The sequence below is a fragment of the Corvus moneduloides genome, chromosome 6, assembly GCF_009650955.1.
Source record: "Corvus moneduloides isolate bCorMon1 chromosome 6, bCorMon1.pri, whole genome shotgun sequence".
Lineage (NCBI taxonomy): Eukaryota > Metazoa > Chordata > Aves > Passeriformes > Corvidae > Corvus > Corvus moneduloides.
In genome coordinates, this window is record NC_045481.1 from 44,184,695 (window position 1) to 44,197,292 (window position 12,598).

Here is a 12,598-nt window from a genome sequence, read left to right on the forward strand (position 1 = left end):
CGGTGGGACAGCGCGGCGCGAACAAGGGCTGAGCGGGCCGGGCCTCCCGGGAGCCCGCTGCCGCCTCGGCGCGGCGAGGCAGGTGCCGCGGCTGCGGCGGCACAGCCCCTCGGCAGGGCTGCGGCACTCCGCTGCCGCCCGAGCGCCGGCCCGCTCGCCGGGGCACGTGCGGGTGTGAGGCGGCAGCCGGACACGAGCGGGGCTGTGTGTGTATGTGTGTGTGTGTCTGTGGGATCGCGCCTTCCCGCGGCTCCCGGCCGGCTCCCCCGAGTCCCGAGCCTGCCCCGGGAGGCGGTGGCGGCCGCGGCGAACGGGGCAGGTCGCGGTCGGCGGCGCCCGGCCCTCCCCCTGCGAGGGGCTCGCCGCCCCCCCCGCTGCTGCCAAGGAGCTGTTGGGGGGGATTTATAGGAGTAACAACGGCTCGTGATGTCAGCCCGTGCCTAAAATAGAGAGGGATTGACTGCAAATCCACGGCTCGAGGGCTAAACCTTCCAATCCAGCCTCAGCCAGCGCCGCGCCGATGTGAAGTCGCCCCCCAGCTCTCGCACACAGCCGCGCAGACACGCACACGCTCCCCGCGGCGAGGGGAGGGCGCCGGGGATCGCAGCCCAGGTGCCAGCGCCTCCTCGCCCCGCCGGCCACTGCTGGGCGGCCGCGGCGCAGCAGCGCCGGTCCCCGGGGCACCGAGAGCCTGCTCTGGGACGGCGGGGTGGGGGAGAGCCGAGGAGCGGAGCTGCCGGATCCTCGCCCTGCGGAGCCCCCAGGATTACAAGGAATTGCGTGCTCCTTCCCAGACGTGAGCGAGGGTTATACCAAAGAGCCAACCTCCTTCGCGCCCTGCTGTCCAAATTAATCCCTTGGACCCTTGAGAAGACAGGGGGTTTTTCGGAACCATGGCATCGACAGAAGGGTGAGGGGGACCATCTCTTGGGTGGGAGGAACGGGAGGATGGGGGAGATGCCCGGCATTGTTCTTTTGGTAACAGAGTTTCCTGTCATCTGCTTCATTGTTGATCCTTGCCCCTCGCCATTCCCTAACAGAATAATTAGGGAGCGAGAGGAAACGAGAAGCAGACGATCCACATATAGAAAAGAGCGAGGGAAAAAATTTCAAATATGAACCACTGAAAAGGTCTTGGTTTTCCTCCCATCACTTCTTTATTTAACCCCTGGGGGGCAGATCAAGCTTAAACCACCTGCCTGAAAGAAGAGTACAAATGAATGGCTCACTCAAAAAGGAGGGTGAAGCTTCTTCCTAAATATAATAGTAGTAATAATAATAATAATAATAATTAATATTATAATTTCAAAAATAATCAAAAACTTGTCCCCCCCAGCCATCCCTTCAAAAGGCAACAAACAAATCCAACTTCTTGAGGAGTTGTGCAATTTTGCAGTTCTGTGCCAAATGCGTTAAAGTTCTAGCAAGAGAAATGCTGGGAAGGGCAAAGGGTTCTACAGGAGGCTTTAAAGAAAAGCAAACACAGTACAGCTCTGGTAGCGTCCCTTGGAAGAAAACCGTTGTCCCTACAACAGTTGTCCCTACAACTCCTGCCAGGACTGCAGGAGTCGCCCGCTTCATCGCTCTGAAGAGGCAGAGGGCTTGTTCAGTTTACAGACTTGCAGGTAGTAGGAAAGAAAAGAAAAGAATTCCTTGATCTCTGCTTGCCCTCTTATAACACTACCTAGTATTAGACTGCGTTTAGTGTGAGCCTCCCCTTTATCCCTAGATGTTGTCATGTTGTATCAGCATGATCTGCTCAGGATAGGACTCTCTAAGGACAGAGTGCAAAAGGAAGCTCTGTTTATATTGCCTTTGTGTCTCTCAGGCTAAAAGACTTGCTGAGCTGATTTAAATAACCCAACACATGTCTGGGAGGATGTGCACACAAGTGTCCCATTACCTGGTCAGAAGAAGAAACTGGCTGGCTGTGCAGTGGCCCCCAGCAGTTGGCTTGGGAGGAATGGAAAGTTAGAAAGTATTGGTTTGGGTTGCTTTGGAAAAAGGACAATCCCCCAGTTGATCAGAGGACAAATCTGTGAGGCTCTTCTGGCTTTTCTCAGGACTGTGGCAGAAGTCATTAATTTATCATTTGGTATTGCCTTGCCTTTTCAGGGGCTTTCTGCACTGAATTTGTACATTTTTGTTTTGGTGGCAGCCCAACAGTTTAATCTGCCCTATGTAGCATTTCCTCTGACAATGAAATCACTTAACTAGATACTGTCAACAAATGATCAGAGCCATGAGGAAGAAGCTCAGAGATGGAAGAACCAGCCTAGGGTTGCAGCTCTGTCCCTTCTGTATCCTTGGATTATCCCCACTATCACTCTCCTCTGGATGGTGCGGTCATCTACTGTTTGTATTCCCACCTGAGGTGGCTGTGCTTGTTTTGGACCAGTGGTGGAAGGTGGAATCAGTTGTACAAGAGTTTAATAAGGGGTGGCTGTGTTAGAGAGATCTGTCAACTTCAGAAGAAAGGAGGTTTTAAATGTGTGTATAACGAGAAGTGCTTTTAGAAGAATTTGAATACGCGGGCTATGAAAGATCAGAGTGCCAAAACCAGAAAGGCTTCAGTAGATGCATGCTCTTGTTTTCCTTATGGAACAGAGCTAAATTGTCAGGGTGAGAAAAGAAATGAGTTTAGGCCTTGTTTTCAAACCTTGTAGGAAATTTACCTAGACTAAGACAAACTGAAACAGTTGTTTGATATGATTCAGTTAGTGGTCTGTGACAGCTGAAGGAGGTGTGGAAAAAGAAGTTGAGTGGGAAGGATTTCAATTGTCAATCTGTATTTACCAGTAAGAACCTCTTCCAAAGCTGAATTCTCATCTTTCTCTCCCCTCAAGTGAAAAGCTGAGTGTAGAGATTAGCTTTCACTCTGGCATAAAGGTCAGCAAACTGAGGCACCAAAAGGATCATCATGGAAAGTGAATATTGATTGGACCTTGTTCAAGAAATGCTTTCCACCAGCACTGGCACAATGTGAGAATGGTAGCAGAAACACTGCTCTGCTTGCAGCAATGGGCACTATCTCAGGCACACACAGGTACATGGAGAAGGACCTACTGGAGGTGGGAACAGAGGGATACACTCCAGATCAATATCTAGTTGCTCGTGGGATTTTCAGCTAAATATGTTAGTTGAGACCAGGAGTATATAAAGATTTTATTTTGTGGTGACAAAACTGCTCCAACTACAGTCATTTTTGTAGTGACATATTACTCTTCTAACAGGAAAGCTTATGTAAAATCTCCAAAGTGAGGATGTCAGGTGTGTGACAAGGTATTTAATGAACAAAAGACCCTGAGATATATACACAGAGGAAGGTAAATCTGTGTTCCATTGTTAAGAAGTAGTGGTCACTTACAGCCAGGATTTGCTATGGCAGATTTCCTTGCCTGTGCCTTTCCAGTCATTATTTTCCTTTTCTTTCAATGTCTTATTTGGTTAAGCTTATCCACGTATGGAAATTTGCTGAACAAATCTTTCTGTTCCAAGAGGATGGTCAACAATGGGGAACTTTGGTTGGAAGAAAATGAGAAAGGAAGTGTTTAACAACACGGCAAAATCAGACCCATGTGTCCTCTGGGTCTACCTTACTGTAGTACCATTTAGGGGGATTTTGGTTTACGCTGTCTGTATCTTGAAGTTTTAGTCTTTCTTTCACAAAATCCCCTGATACATCTCAATACTAAGATGCATTTTTGGTGTTTAGCTGGTGCTGAAAATGGAAAATAGCCTGTTCAAGGAGGAAGGGCTAGCACCAAGTATGGATACAGTGCAAGGTTTCTTGTTTTCATGTTCCGTTTAAACATCCTCAGCTGACCATGACTGCAGGTGGGGTGCTCCTGGGAGACCTGACCTTCTCATCTGTGCTGGCATCGCCTTTCATGAGTCCTTAGTGGGGTTCAAAGATCCCAGGACATGAGTTCATACCCACAGACTGTGGTGTCTGGTGTAGGGCTCAGTACGTGGTGGGTTGATCTATGGAGATTTACCAAAGCAGAGCATTTCAGCATTTCCTTTGCTTTTACAGGGTCTTGATAGGACCTAAAGGTTACATAAGATTGACTGATCAGTTGATACCCATGCTTGCCTTCAGACCTTTGACCACAAAGTCCTTGCTTCACATGGTGTTATTATTGCTCTTATCTTTCTCTTTAGTCTTACTAAAGGAAAAGAATAGAGTACCTTGATACTGTTCTGTTTTGTTGTTCTTATAGTTAAAAAAAAAACAACAACCTTCCAGAGTGCTGATTTAGATACTCTAAAAATCTGGAGATGTGTTAGTATTTTGTATGCCTCTAAAGAGTGGGAGTTTCAGGTGTGAAGTTTGGATTAGGGTCTGCTCCTTCAGGAATATAGCCACTAGGAGACACTATCACTGCATCTATAGAAGCAACTTAACCAGAGGTAGAGCAGGTGTGTGAGCTGGGAGCTCAGCTCTCTGGCAGGTCAGCCTCAGAGCAGCCCCGTGCCTTTGGCTGGGCAGCCCTCTCTCAGTCCAGGGGCATGGTTAGGGAGTCAGCGTGGGCCAGTGGCCATTCCCAGTGGGCAGTTTGTTGTGATCACCATATTTTGCAGAGGTTCTTAATACTGATGTGGGCTCTTCTACTTCCGTTGGTCTCAGTTCTGAAGAGCCGTCCCAGGGAAGGTTTATGAAAAGCACAGAGATGTCACCTGTTCAAATTTGTGAACAGTTAACAGACACTTTTGTGTGTCTGTGTGTGTGTGTATGCACCCTGCTACAAAATAAATCAGTGAAGTGGAAGAGCATGAAACATTACTGTGTTTGAATAGACAGAAGTCTGGGTGATTGCTTAGCGTCGTGGTTTGATTAGTGAAATAGTGCTTCTCAGTTCTGTGTGCACTTAATATAAATGGTGTTTGTGTAATATGAAATGGCACAAATGCAGTGCTCATATTCTGTTCAGCGTAGCAGATAAACTGCATGGCCAGTACGGAGATCCCTGCCTTGGTATTTGACTTTACCAATATCTCACTTAGAAGGAAAGAAACAAACAAAAAAACTTCATCCGAGGTCCATTCCTCCTCTCCAAACTTGGTTGTTTTTACATTCTTCTATAGATACTCTTATGTTCATCTCAAGTTGCTCAAGTTGTTTCTGGAACGGCAGTTCCATCATCAGGAGTACTGTTTGCCTGTGCTAGGAGATCACCAAACAATAAAAGTTTGGTCCAGACTAGAGAGCATATGATTTGATTTCTCCAAAATTAGCCATAGCTGTGGAACTCCCATAGGTTTTATACTAGCTGTAGACAGATGCTTATTAGTCAACATAAGTTGACACAAGAGGCACAAATAATAAATACCTTACTGACATAAAGCTCTGTGAATACAAGTTAACCTGTCAACATTTTTTGAACAAATTTGAACATTAAGAATTAATTTACTACACAGGATTATTTTTTTAAGTCATGCAGCCGTGATGGTTTTGGATCTTGAAGCAGGAGTCATAAGCCATTTGCTGCATTGTCAAGACAAAGCCTGAAAGGGAGATTGCCAGCATGTATTATTCACCTAGCCTGAAGACAACATGACACATCTAGGTGAGTCAGGAACACTAACTTGGCGTTTCATCGTAGGGTTCAGGCACCTACATAGGCGAGTGGGTTTTCAGGATCTGCCACAATATGTACAACAAGCACACCCACGCATTTCTTGTCATCTGAGTTCTTATTCTGTAATTTACCCACAAAATTCCTCTACATGGAAACTTGAGGAATTATTCTGGCACAAATATTTAGATACTTCAGAGGACGAAATTTCCCAAGCGCTCTCGCTGTTATTTTTATGCAGGATTTGATGAGCACCAGCATAGGATGGAGATGTTTTACCCTATGCTCTTTCTTAGACATTTTGTGGGACAGATGGAATGAATGTAGCTTGGTAATTAGTCATATCAGCTGTGGCTCTGACCTCATTTCACTGTTGTCAATTGCAAATCTCTCATCAATTTCAGTAAAAGACACTTAGGCTTTGCAGAAGATAACTCATGATCCTGAAATGACACGATAGTTCTCATGGCCCCAACCTTCAGTCTGGCCTTGAGATATGCTTTCAAAAAGAAGTTTTTGCCTAGACAGTAACTCCATTTTTAGCCATATTCAGATCATTTTATAGACAGACAGGGATTAATATGTTTCCTATAAAGTCTACAGGTACTTATTTATTCTGAACTTTTTGGAAATAGCAGATTAGAGTATTGGCTTAGATATATGAAGCCTGAAGGGAGATTGTGCTTCCTTAAAAAATGACTAAAGTCTTCAAAAACCATGTCTTACCATAGGTTTCTGTGAGATAAATACATATGTACAGCCTTCTCTGTTGACATACATGTAGATGTTTGTGTACAATGCACTAAGAAGTCAGCATACAAAGCAGTACTGTATTGCTGTACTAGCAAATTATTGCATTTAATTTGCTCTTCATTTTCCTGTTTCCCCTTGATCTACAGGCTGTCCCAATGAAGACTGCTAATAACTGTAAATTTGTGAGCAGTGGGTCACAGTTTTTCAGCTTAAAAAGACTGACATTAAAACTCTGTCCTCTTTCACCTGTGTGGCAGTATGGTTGGCATGTGGGTTCCTTCTTGGTGTAGGTGACAGTGGGAATGCTGGGACTCTGTGTGGAGGGACATGGATCCCACACTAACTTGAGCCTGCAGCACTGGGCTGTCTGTGCAGAGTTGTCTCCATACCGAAGCAGTCTGTGCATGTGAGGGGTGTGGGGCGAAGACGCAGTGCTAACAAGTGGCCCTTCATCTTCAGTGCTTTCTCATGTAATACCTTTCCATTTTCTGTGTGATTTAATTCTCTTCTCCAGCAGAATGTGTTACAATGCCTGCTATTTTGAGCAATTAATTGTATGGTTTCTTGAAAACACTGGCTGGATCTGTCAAATCCATCATCTCTGTAATCATCCATCCACTAATAAAACTCCTCTCTTGCCAACTCAGTACGTTTCACCCAATTTTAGCCTCCAGCTTGTTACTTTAAAATGCTATTACCAGAGGCATACAAGCAATAAAAATAAGTGTGCTTTTATAGGTTTAATCCTACTTCTGTATTAATTTAAAGGCTCTCAGTGTGCGTAAAGTTTTAAGACAATTAACCACAATACATGTTTCGGTGCTTAGGAAAGAAAACAGACTAAGTTCAAAGCTCATAATATTTTCTAACTTTTATCTTCAACATATTTGATCCTGCATAAGCAATTCCAAATTGGGGATCCTTACAAGGAAGAACAAAAAGAGAACCAAAGCATAAAAGAATGAAGGAATACGCCTGCTAATTACAGGCATCTTTAGGAAAGCAGTGTGGAATTCAAGAAAATGCAGTATTTCAGGTTCACTGCTGTGTCTGAGAAATCAGATTAATTGAAGTGTTTTAAAGAAAAGAAGATAGAATGAGATTTTAAAACCAAAAAACATTTAGTTTTTACTTTTCAAAAATAAATTCTTAGTTTCAGCTTCAATTTAGAAGACTAAAATGGTGGGACCTCCAATACAAAGGAAAAGATTTCACTCTGTTTTAAGGAAACATTTCAAGTAGACTAAGACAATATTTGTCTTTTTTCGTGTTTTGCAAGGTGCCAGCAATCTGCTCTTAGAGAGTTGTAGAGAGCAATAAAGTCCCCCCTCAGCCTCCTGTTCTCCAGGCTGCATAAAAAGGCACATCTGATTCTGTCTTCAGCTGGTTCAGTGGTGTTGTTTCCAAAATTTCCAGGAAGTTTTGAGCCTTTTTTATTCTGTCAATATCACATCCTGCTAGTATATTTTGCAGTGTTGATTTTCATAACTCCAGTTTTGCAGTGTTGGTCTTTAATACTGGTAACCATAGTGAGGCATAGGGGCTGCCTGCCTGATTGCTCAGTGAGCAGGATACCTCTGCCACTACCAAAGTCAAGGTCCTTGAGCCCCATCCATGAATTGAGCTTTTTCTTATTCTCTGATAGCTCACTATCAACTGCATCCCCTATAAGAGGATAATGGATAGCACCTCTAAAGTAGGTATTTTGGGGCAAGCTTAAATTTAGGCTCCATCTCTTTAGCATATTGAGAATAATCAGAGATGTATCCAAGTGTAAAATCTGCGTGCGTGAGAAGGTGGAAAGTTTGGTACTAGAACACTTGCGAAGATTAAAAGTAAAATGTGCATTCAAACTGATACTTGTCAAAGGAGTAAATGCATTAATTTATCCCAGGGAAGACAGGTAAATGGATCTAAGGGGAGTTACATCACCTGCTAGTTCCCCTTTCTGTGTGAATCATGTTAGTCTCAGCCCTACTGCCAAATGTGTGCTTCACATCTGGGAACGACTGCACTTCTGATTGACTTGTGGCCTCCTCAAGCCATACCATGTGGTTTCCAGATGGTGGACTTCATCTCCCTTGAGGCAGGAACCCCTGGTGTTTTGCTTTCCAACTGTTCATTTTACTTTCTGTACTGTCATTTACCCAGTCGCTGAATTAAGTTTGGATCTTGGAGATTTGCTCTCTCGCAGGGACAATGACAGAGATCACTGCTAAACAAGTCACGTGCACTACTGAGCTTCTGACACTGCACATCATTCACAAAGGCTGTCTCGCAGGTGCAGAGAACAAACCTGCTTGTTCCTACTCCTTTGGACAAGTGTGTCTGATGCAGCACCCTCTTAGAGGGATTGACAAACACTTCTGGTACATGTTTCCAATCTGGAGAGCAACGTGATCAGAGACCAGTTTAGATCCTGAAGGTGGTGCAACTGTATTAGTCCAGTATTGTGTCCAAGCTAATGACAACCTCTTAGTCCAGCTAATTATCTTGAGTGCAGGAGAGCACACAGGCAGACACAGGTACCCTTTAGGGCCGGCATTTGTGGATTTAACAAACCACCAACTGTCTGGGACCACGGTTTCCTTAGTTGAAAAACTGGCTACACATACATAACATGTAGCTGGGGATACGAGAGTGAACTAGAGGCTCTTCAGGGGTCCCTTCCAACTTTAACTGTTCTGAGATTCGGTGCATGACAAGTACACAGTATACAGCCATCTCCATGTAGTCTCTTCATATCCCAGTTCTTGGATGTGGCTGTGATGCCCTGTACTGCTGGCACACCATCCTGTAATGTACTCATCCACGTTACTGATTTTTCATGAGATTGGCTTCAAGCTATGTATACATGAATAATAATCCAGCCCAGTCGAGGTAGCCGGACCTGCTAAGTCCACACTGTGTTGGTTACTATCTGAAGAGCCTTAAGTGTGCTTCTACAGTGCATTTCCTGGTGTGGCTTAATCCAAATGTAATTCAGCTCTGCAGCATGAACCAGAGCACAGCAGGTCGGCATGTTCAGGAAGTTCACTCCAGAAGTTCACTTTGGACTAAACTGCTAATACAAGTTTACACTCAGTTGATCACTGATATGCCTCAGGTAAGTGTTCCCCGCTGGGCAGGTTCCTGGCAGGCTCTCATCATCTTCTGGCTGCTGATGTGCCTGCTGGCAGCACTGCTCCCCCTGTGGCCATGAGCTGAGGTGCTGCCATGGCCTTCAAGTCACTTGGCTGTTTAAGTCACTAATGAGCAGTACTTGGCATGCTCGCCACAAGCAGCACGGACTCCTGAGAGGCAAACGTGGCTGGAGGTAAACCGTGGTCTCCAATCACACAGAATGTGGAGCTTCTGTTGCAAATTCATGCCAAGTGTGTGGAGGGGTCTGGGCTCCATACAATGGCACAGGCAGCATCTCAAGTATACATGGTTTAGTACACTTCCTTTGAGGCAGAAAGCTCTCTCATTAATTAAGCATCTGGTCTTTATCTGTGTAAGACCTACTTTTGCTGCGGTAACTGAGAAAAGATTTGTCCCAAAAAACGCACGTGTATATAAACACGTCATCCACATACATGCATGCATATGGGAATCCATTAACACCTGGTTGCTATTTATATCACAGAATTTAGGTCAGGTAGTGAAAAACAGATCAGAATCCCTCATCCGACATTTTAGGAGGACTTAGAACAGGCATATTGCAGTGTCCCACGCTGGAAACTGCCAGGAAATATTATTTCTATTGACATAAAAAGTGCCAGAGGAACCTTCACAGCTACATAGGGCTAAAACATACAAAACCTTTCTGTAATACCAGAGCACCTTAGTAGGAAGCCTTCTGCTGCTTCCAGGATTAGCTGTTGCTTTTGTTCCTGCTTTCGTTCCAGTCCCATTTGCAGGCTTATGTTCCCTGGTGGTCTGCTGAAGGGGATTCCCAATAACCCTTTCCTGGGGGAACCTGGGGAGGATCTTCTGAAAGATACTGTAATGGGCTTAAAGTTAAGGGCAGAAGGGCCTCACAGCAGTCACCATCTCTTCAAGTGAGTTGCTGGAGTGCCTTGAGGAGGACATTCCTGTCACCTTTTCTGGTAACGGGTTTGCGTCACACGGTGGCACCCTTGCAAACCAAATAAAGCTTGAACTCCCACTGCAGCCTCTCTCAGGGAGGCCTACGGGGTCTTCACTCTCACTTGGTAACTGAGGCTTCAGTGTCTTTTGGATGTTGATCCCCTAATTGTGTCTGGCTTGAAATCAGTCAATAGGTGGAAGGACTGCACAGCAGAAAACAGATAAAACCCACAGGGACTGTGGTTGTGTAAGCTCCATTTTTTTTTGGTAGTCTGGCAGTAGACACAAGATCATAGTACAAAGGGGAAAATCCCAATACGTTGGTTGGTAATTATCATGATTATTTTTGTCAAGACACTTCTTTTTTTCCTCAATAATATTTAAGAATGATAATGTTACTATCAGTTGCAATTAAGGATTTTGTGAAACATAAAACAAGAATATATGTAGCTAAATTCACACTGAAGGAATCCTGTTCTGGCCACCTGGATTCTTAACAGCGTCCTGGCTTTGATGGAGGTATTGTGTTACCAAGTGCTCTTAAATACTTACGTTATTTTGCTTTTCCACAAAGGATGTACACTGTTGATTCTAGGTATTTCAGTTTTGCAGTTGTCCTCTGCATCTTAGGAGATCAATCCACTTGAGATCTTCCCTTTTGTCCTTGTACTGACAGTGTCCAAAAGCCAGGGCTGGGGGTTAGAGCCCAGCTGTGTGTTGTGTTATGTACATTTACAGTAGAAACACAGGTATCTGTCTGCTCTGGACAACTTCTGCTCTCTTACAGAGCTCTAGCAAGCTGCTGCAGTGAAGGTATGGCAGTGTTTATTGCCAGAACCTCTTTGTGTGATGCATTCTTATGGCTAAAAAAGGATACCTTCAGTTGTTATGGCTCTTTGATGTAGGGGCCATGGTGATGGCATGAGTAAGGTGGAATCCAAAACCAACTCAATTTGTAGGTGTTATTTATTCACTAACTGACAGATAAATGTTTCTAATTCAAAATATCAGTGGTTAGTTAATTCGTATGTATTGTCCAAATCAGGAGAAAAGAATGCATTTTTATGTCGTGAGGGAGTAGTAAAGATGTAATCTTAGAAAATCTTGAATGCCCATGTCTTTATTTCTGTCCATTTTAAACTTGCTCCCAAAATATCCTGTGAAGCCAGCATATGTGGCCCCTAACAATAAAACCACAAAGATGAATAATATTTAATTTGTGAAGTTTTCCCATGCGTCTGATCACTCAGTCTGGGTTTGCCCTTTGTTTTGATAAGTACAAATGATTTTCTGCTGTATGTCATGCTATTCAACCTGCATATGACACTTGTTCATTGCTTAGACTCTTGACAAATTGATGGAATGAAAGTGTAGGATTGATACAATGAACTTGAAAAAGTGTTAAGTGACAGTTTAATTCCACTGGGTGGTAACAGTTCATAATATTTTCTATTCAGGTTCTGCATTGAAAGTACAAAATCACTGTGATGTCTGAATCAGTGTAAGAGCCATCATATCCTTCCTCCTTGTGCAAATACAGGAGGATTTAAGCAGTCAGCACATGTCTGAGATTGCTAGGCTGCTCCTGACAGCCATAGCCTGCTGAGTGCTGGAGATGATGAGAAGAAACAGCTAGAGCTCTCACATCAAAGACACTGGCTTTACTTCTGCAAAGGGGAAACTAAACACCGTCATTTGGAAGCTGGTCAGAGCTGATGAAAGGACCCTGGCAGAATGGGGCATGGGTTGGACAGGCACATCAAACATCAAACTGAAGCTGCAGAAACAGCACTTGGTACCTGGAGGTCAGATGTGGCTGCAAGGCTGAGAACTGAAAAGAGGGGCACAAATTAATTACCATCTTGTACCTGTGTGTTAATGTCTGTTAATTGCCCTGGGTTACTCACTGACCATACATCATCTTGTAAGTGTTTTCATACTTTTGGACACCATAAGGACATCACAATAACTGCCATACACTGTTTCTTCCGTATTTCCAAGGAGGAGAGAAAGGAAAGAGAAGGAGGATTTTAACTTCTAGCCAGTTACCCTCTATTTATACTCTCTCTGCCATCAAGAAAGATGACAGTTTCGACAGCCTCCCTTCTCGTCTGTGTGGTTACATCAAGTGTGGTTTCATAGAGGTGTTATTTCTCCAGTCTATTTATTAGTAATGCTGTGATACCAGTGTGCCT

General features: G+C 44.2%; 1 protein-coding gene and 1 long non-coding RNA gene across 2 annotated transcripts in view; both read left to right on the forward strand.

The window, feature by feature from the left end:
- The first annotated feature begins 450 nt into the window (after nucleotides 1-450).
- The window catches only part of SLC1A2 (solute carrier family 1 member 2), a 90,400-nt gene continuing 78,252 nt past the window's right edge, over nucleotides 451-12,598 (forward strand). The window contains exon 1 of the mRNA XM_032110611.1: nucleotides 451-910. Coding sequence (XP_031966502.1) covers nucleotides 894-910 — 17 coding nt within the window. The 5' untranslated portion in view covers nucleotides 451-893. The remainder of the gene's footprint in view (nucleotides 911-12,598) is intronic.
- On the forward strand, nucleotides 3,058-7,273 carry LOC116444893. The gene is made up of 2 exons (XR_004240580.1): nucleotides 3,058-5,570; nucleotides 6,479-7,273. It is a non-coding gene; the product is annotated as an uncharacterized LOC116444893 (long non-coding RNA).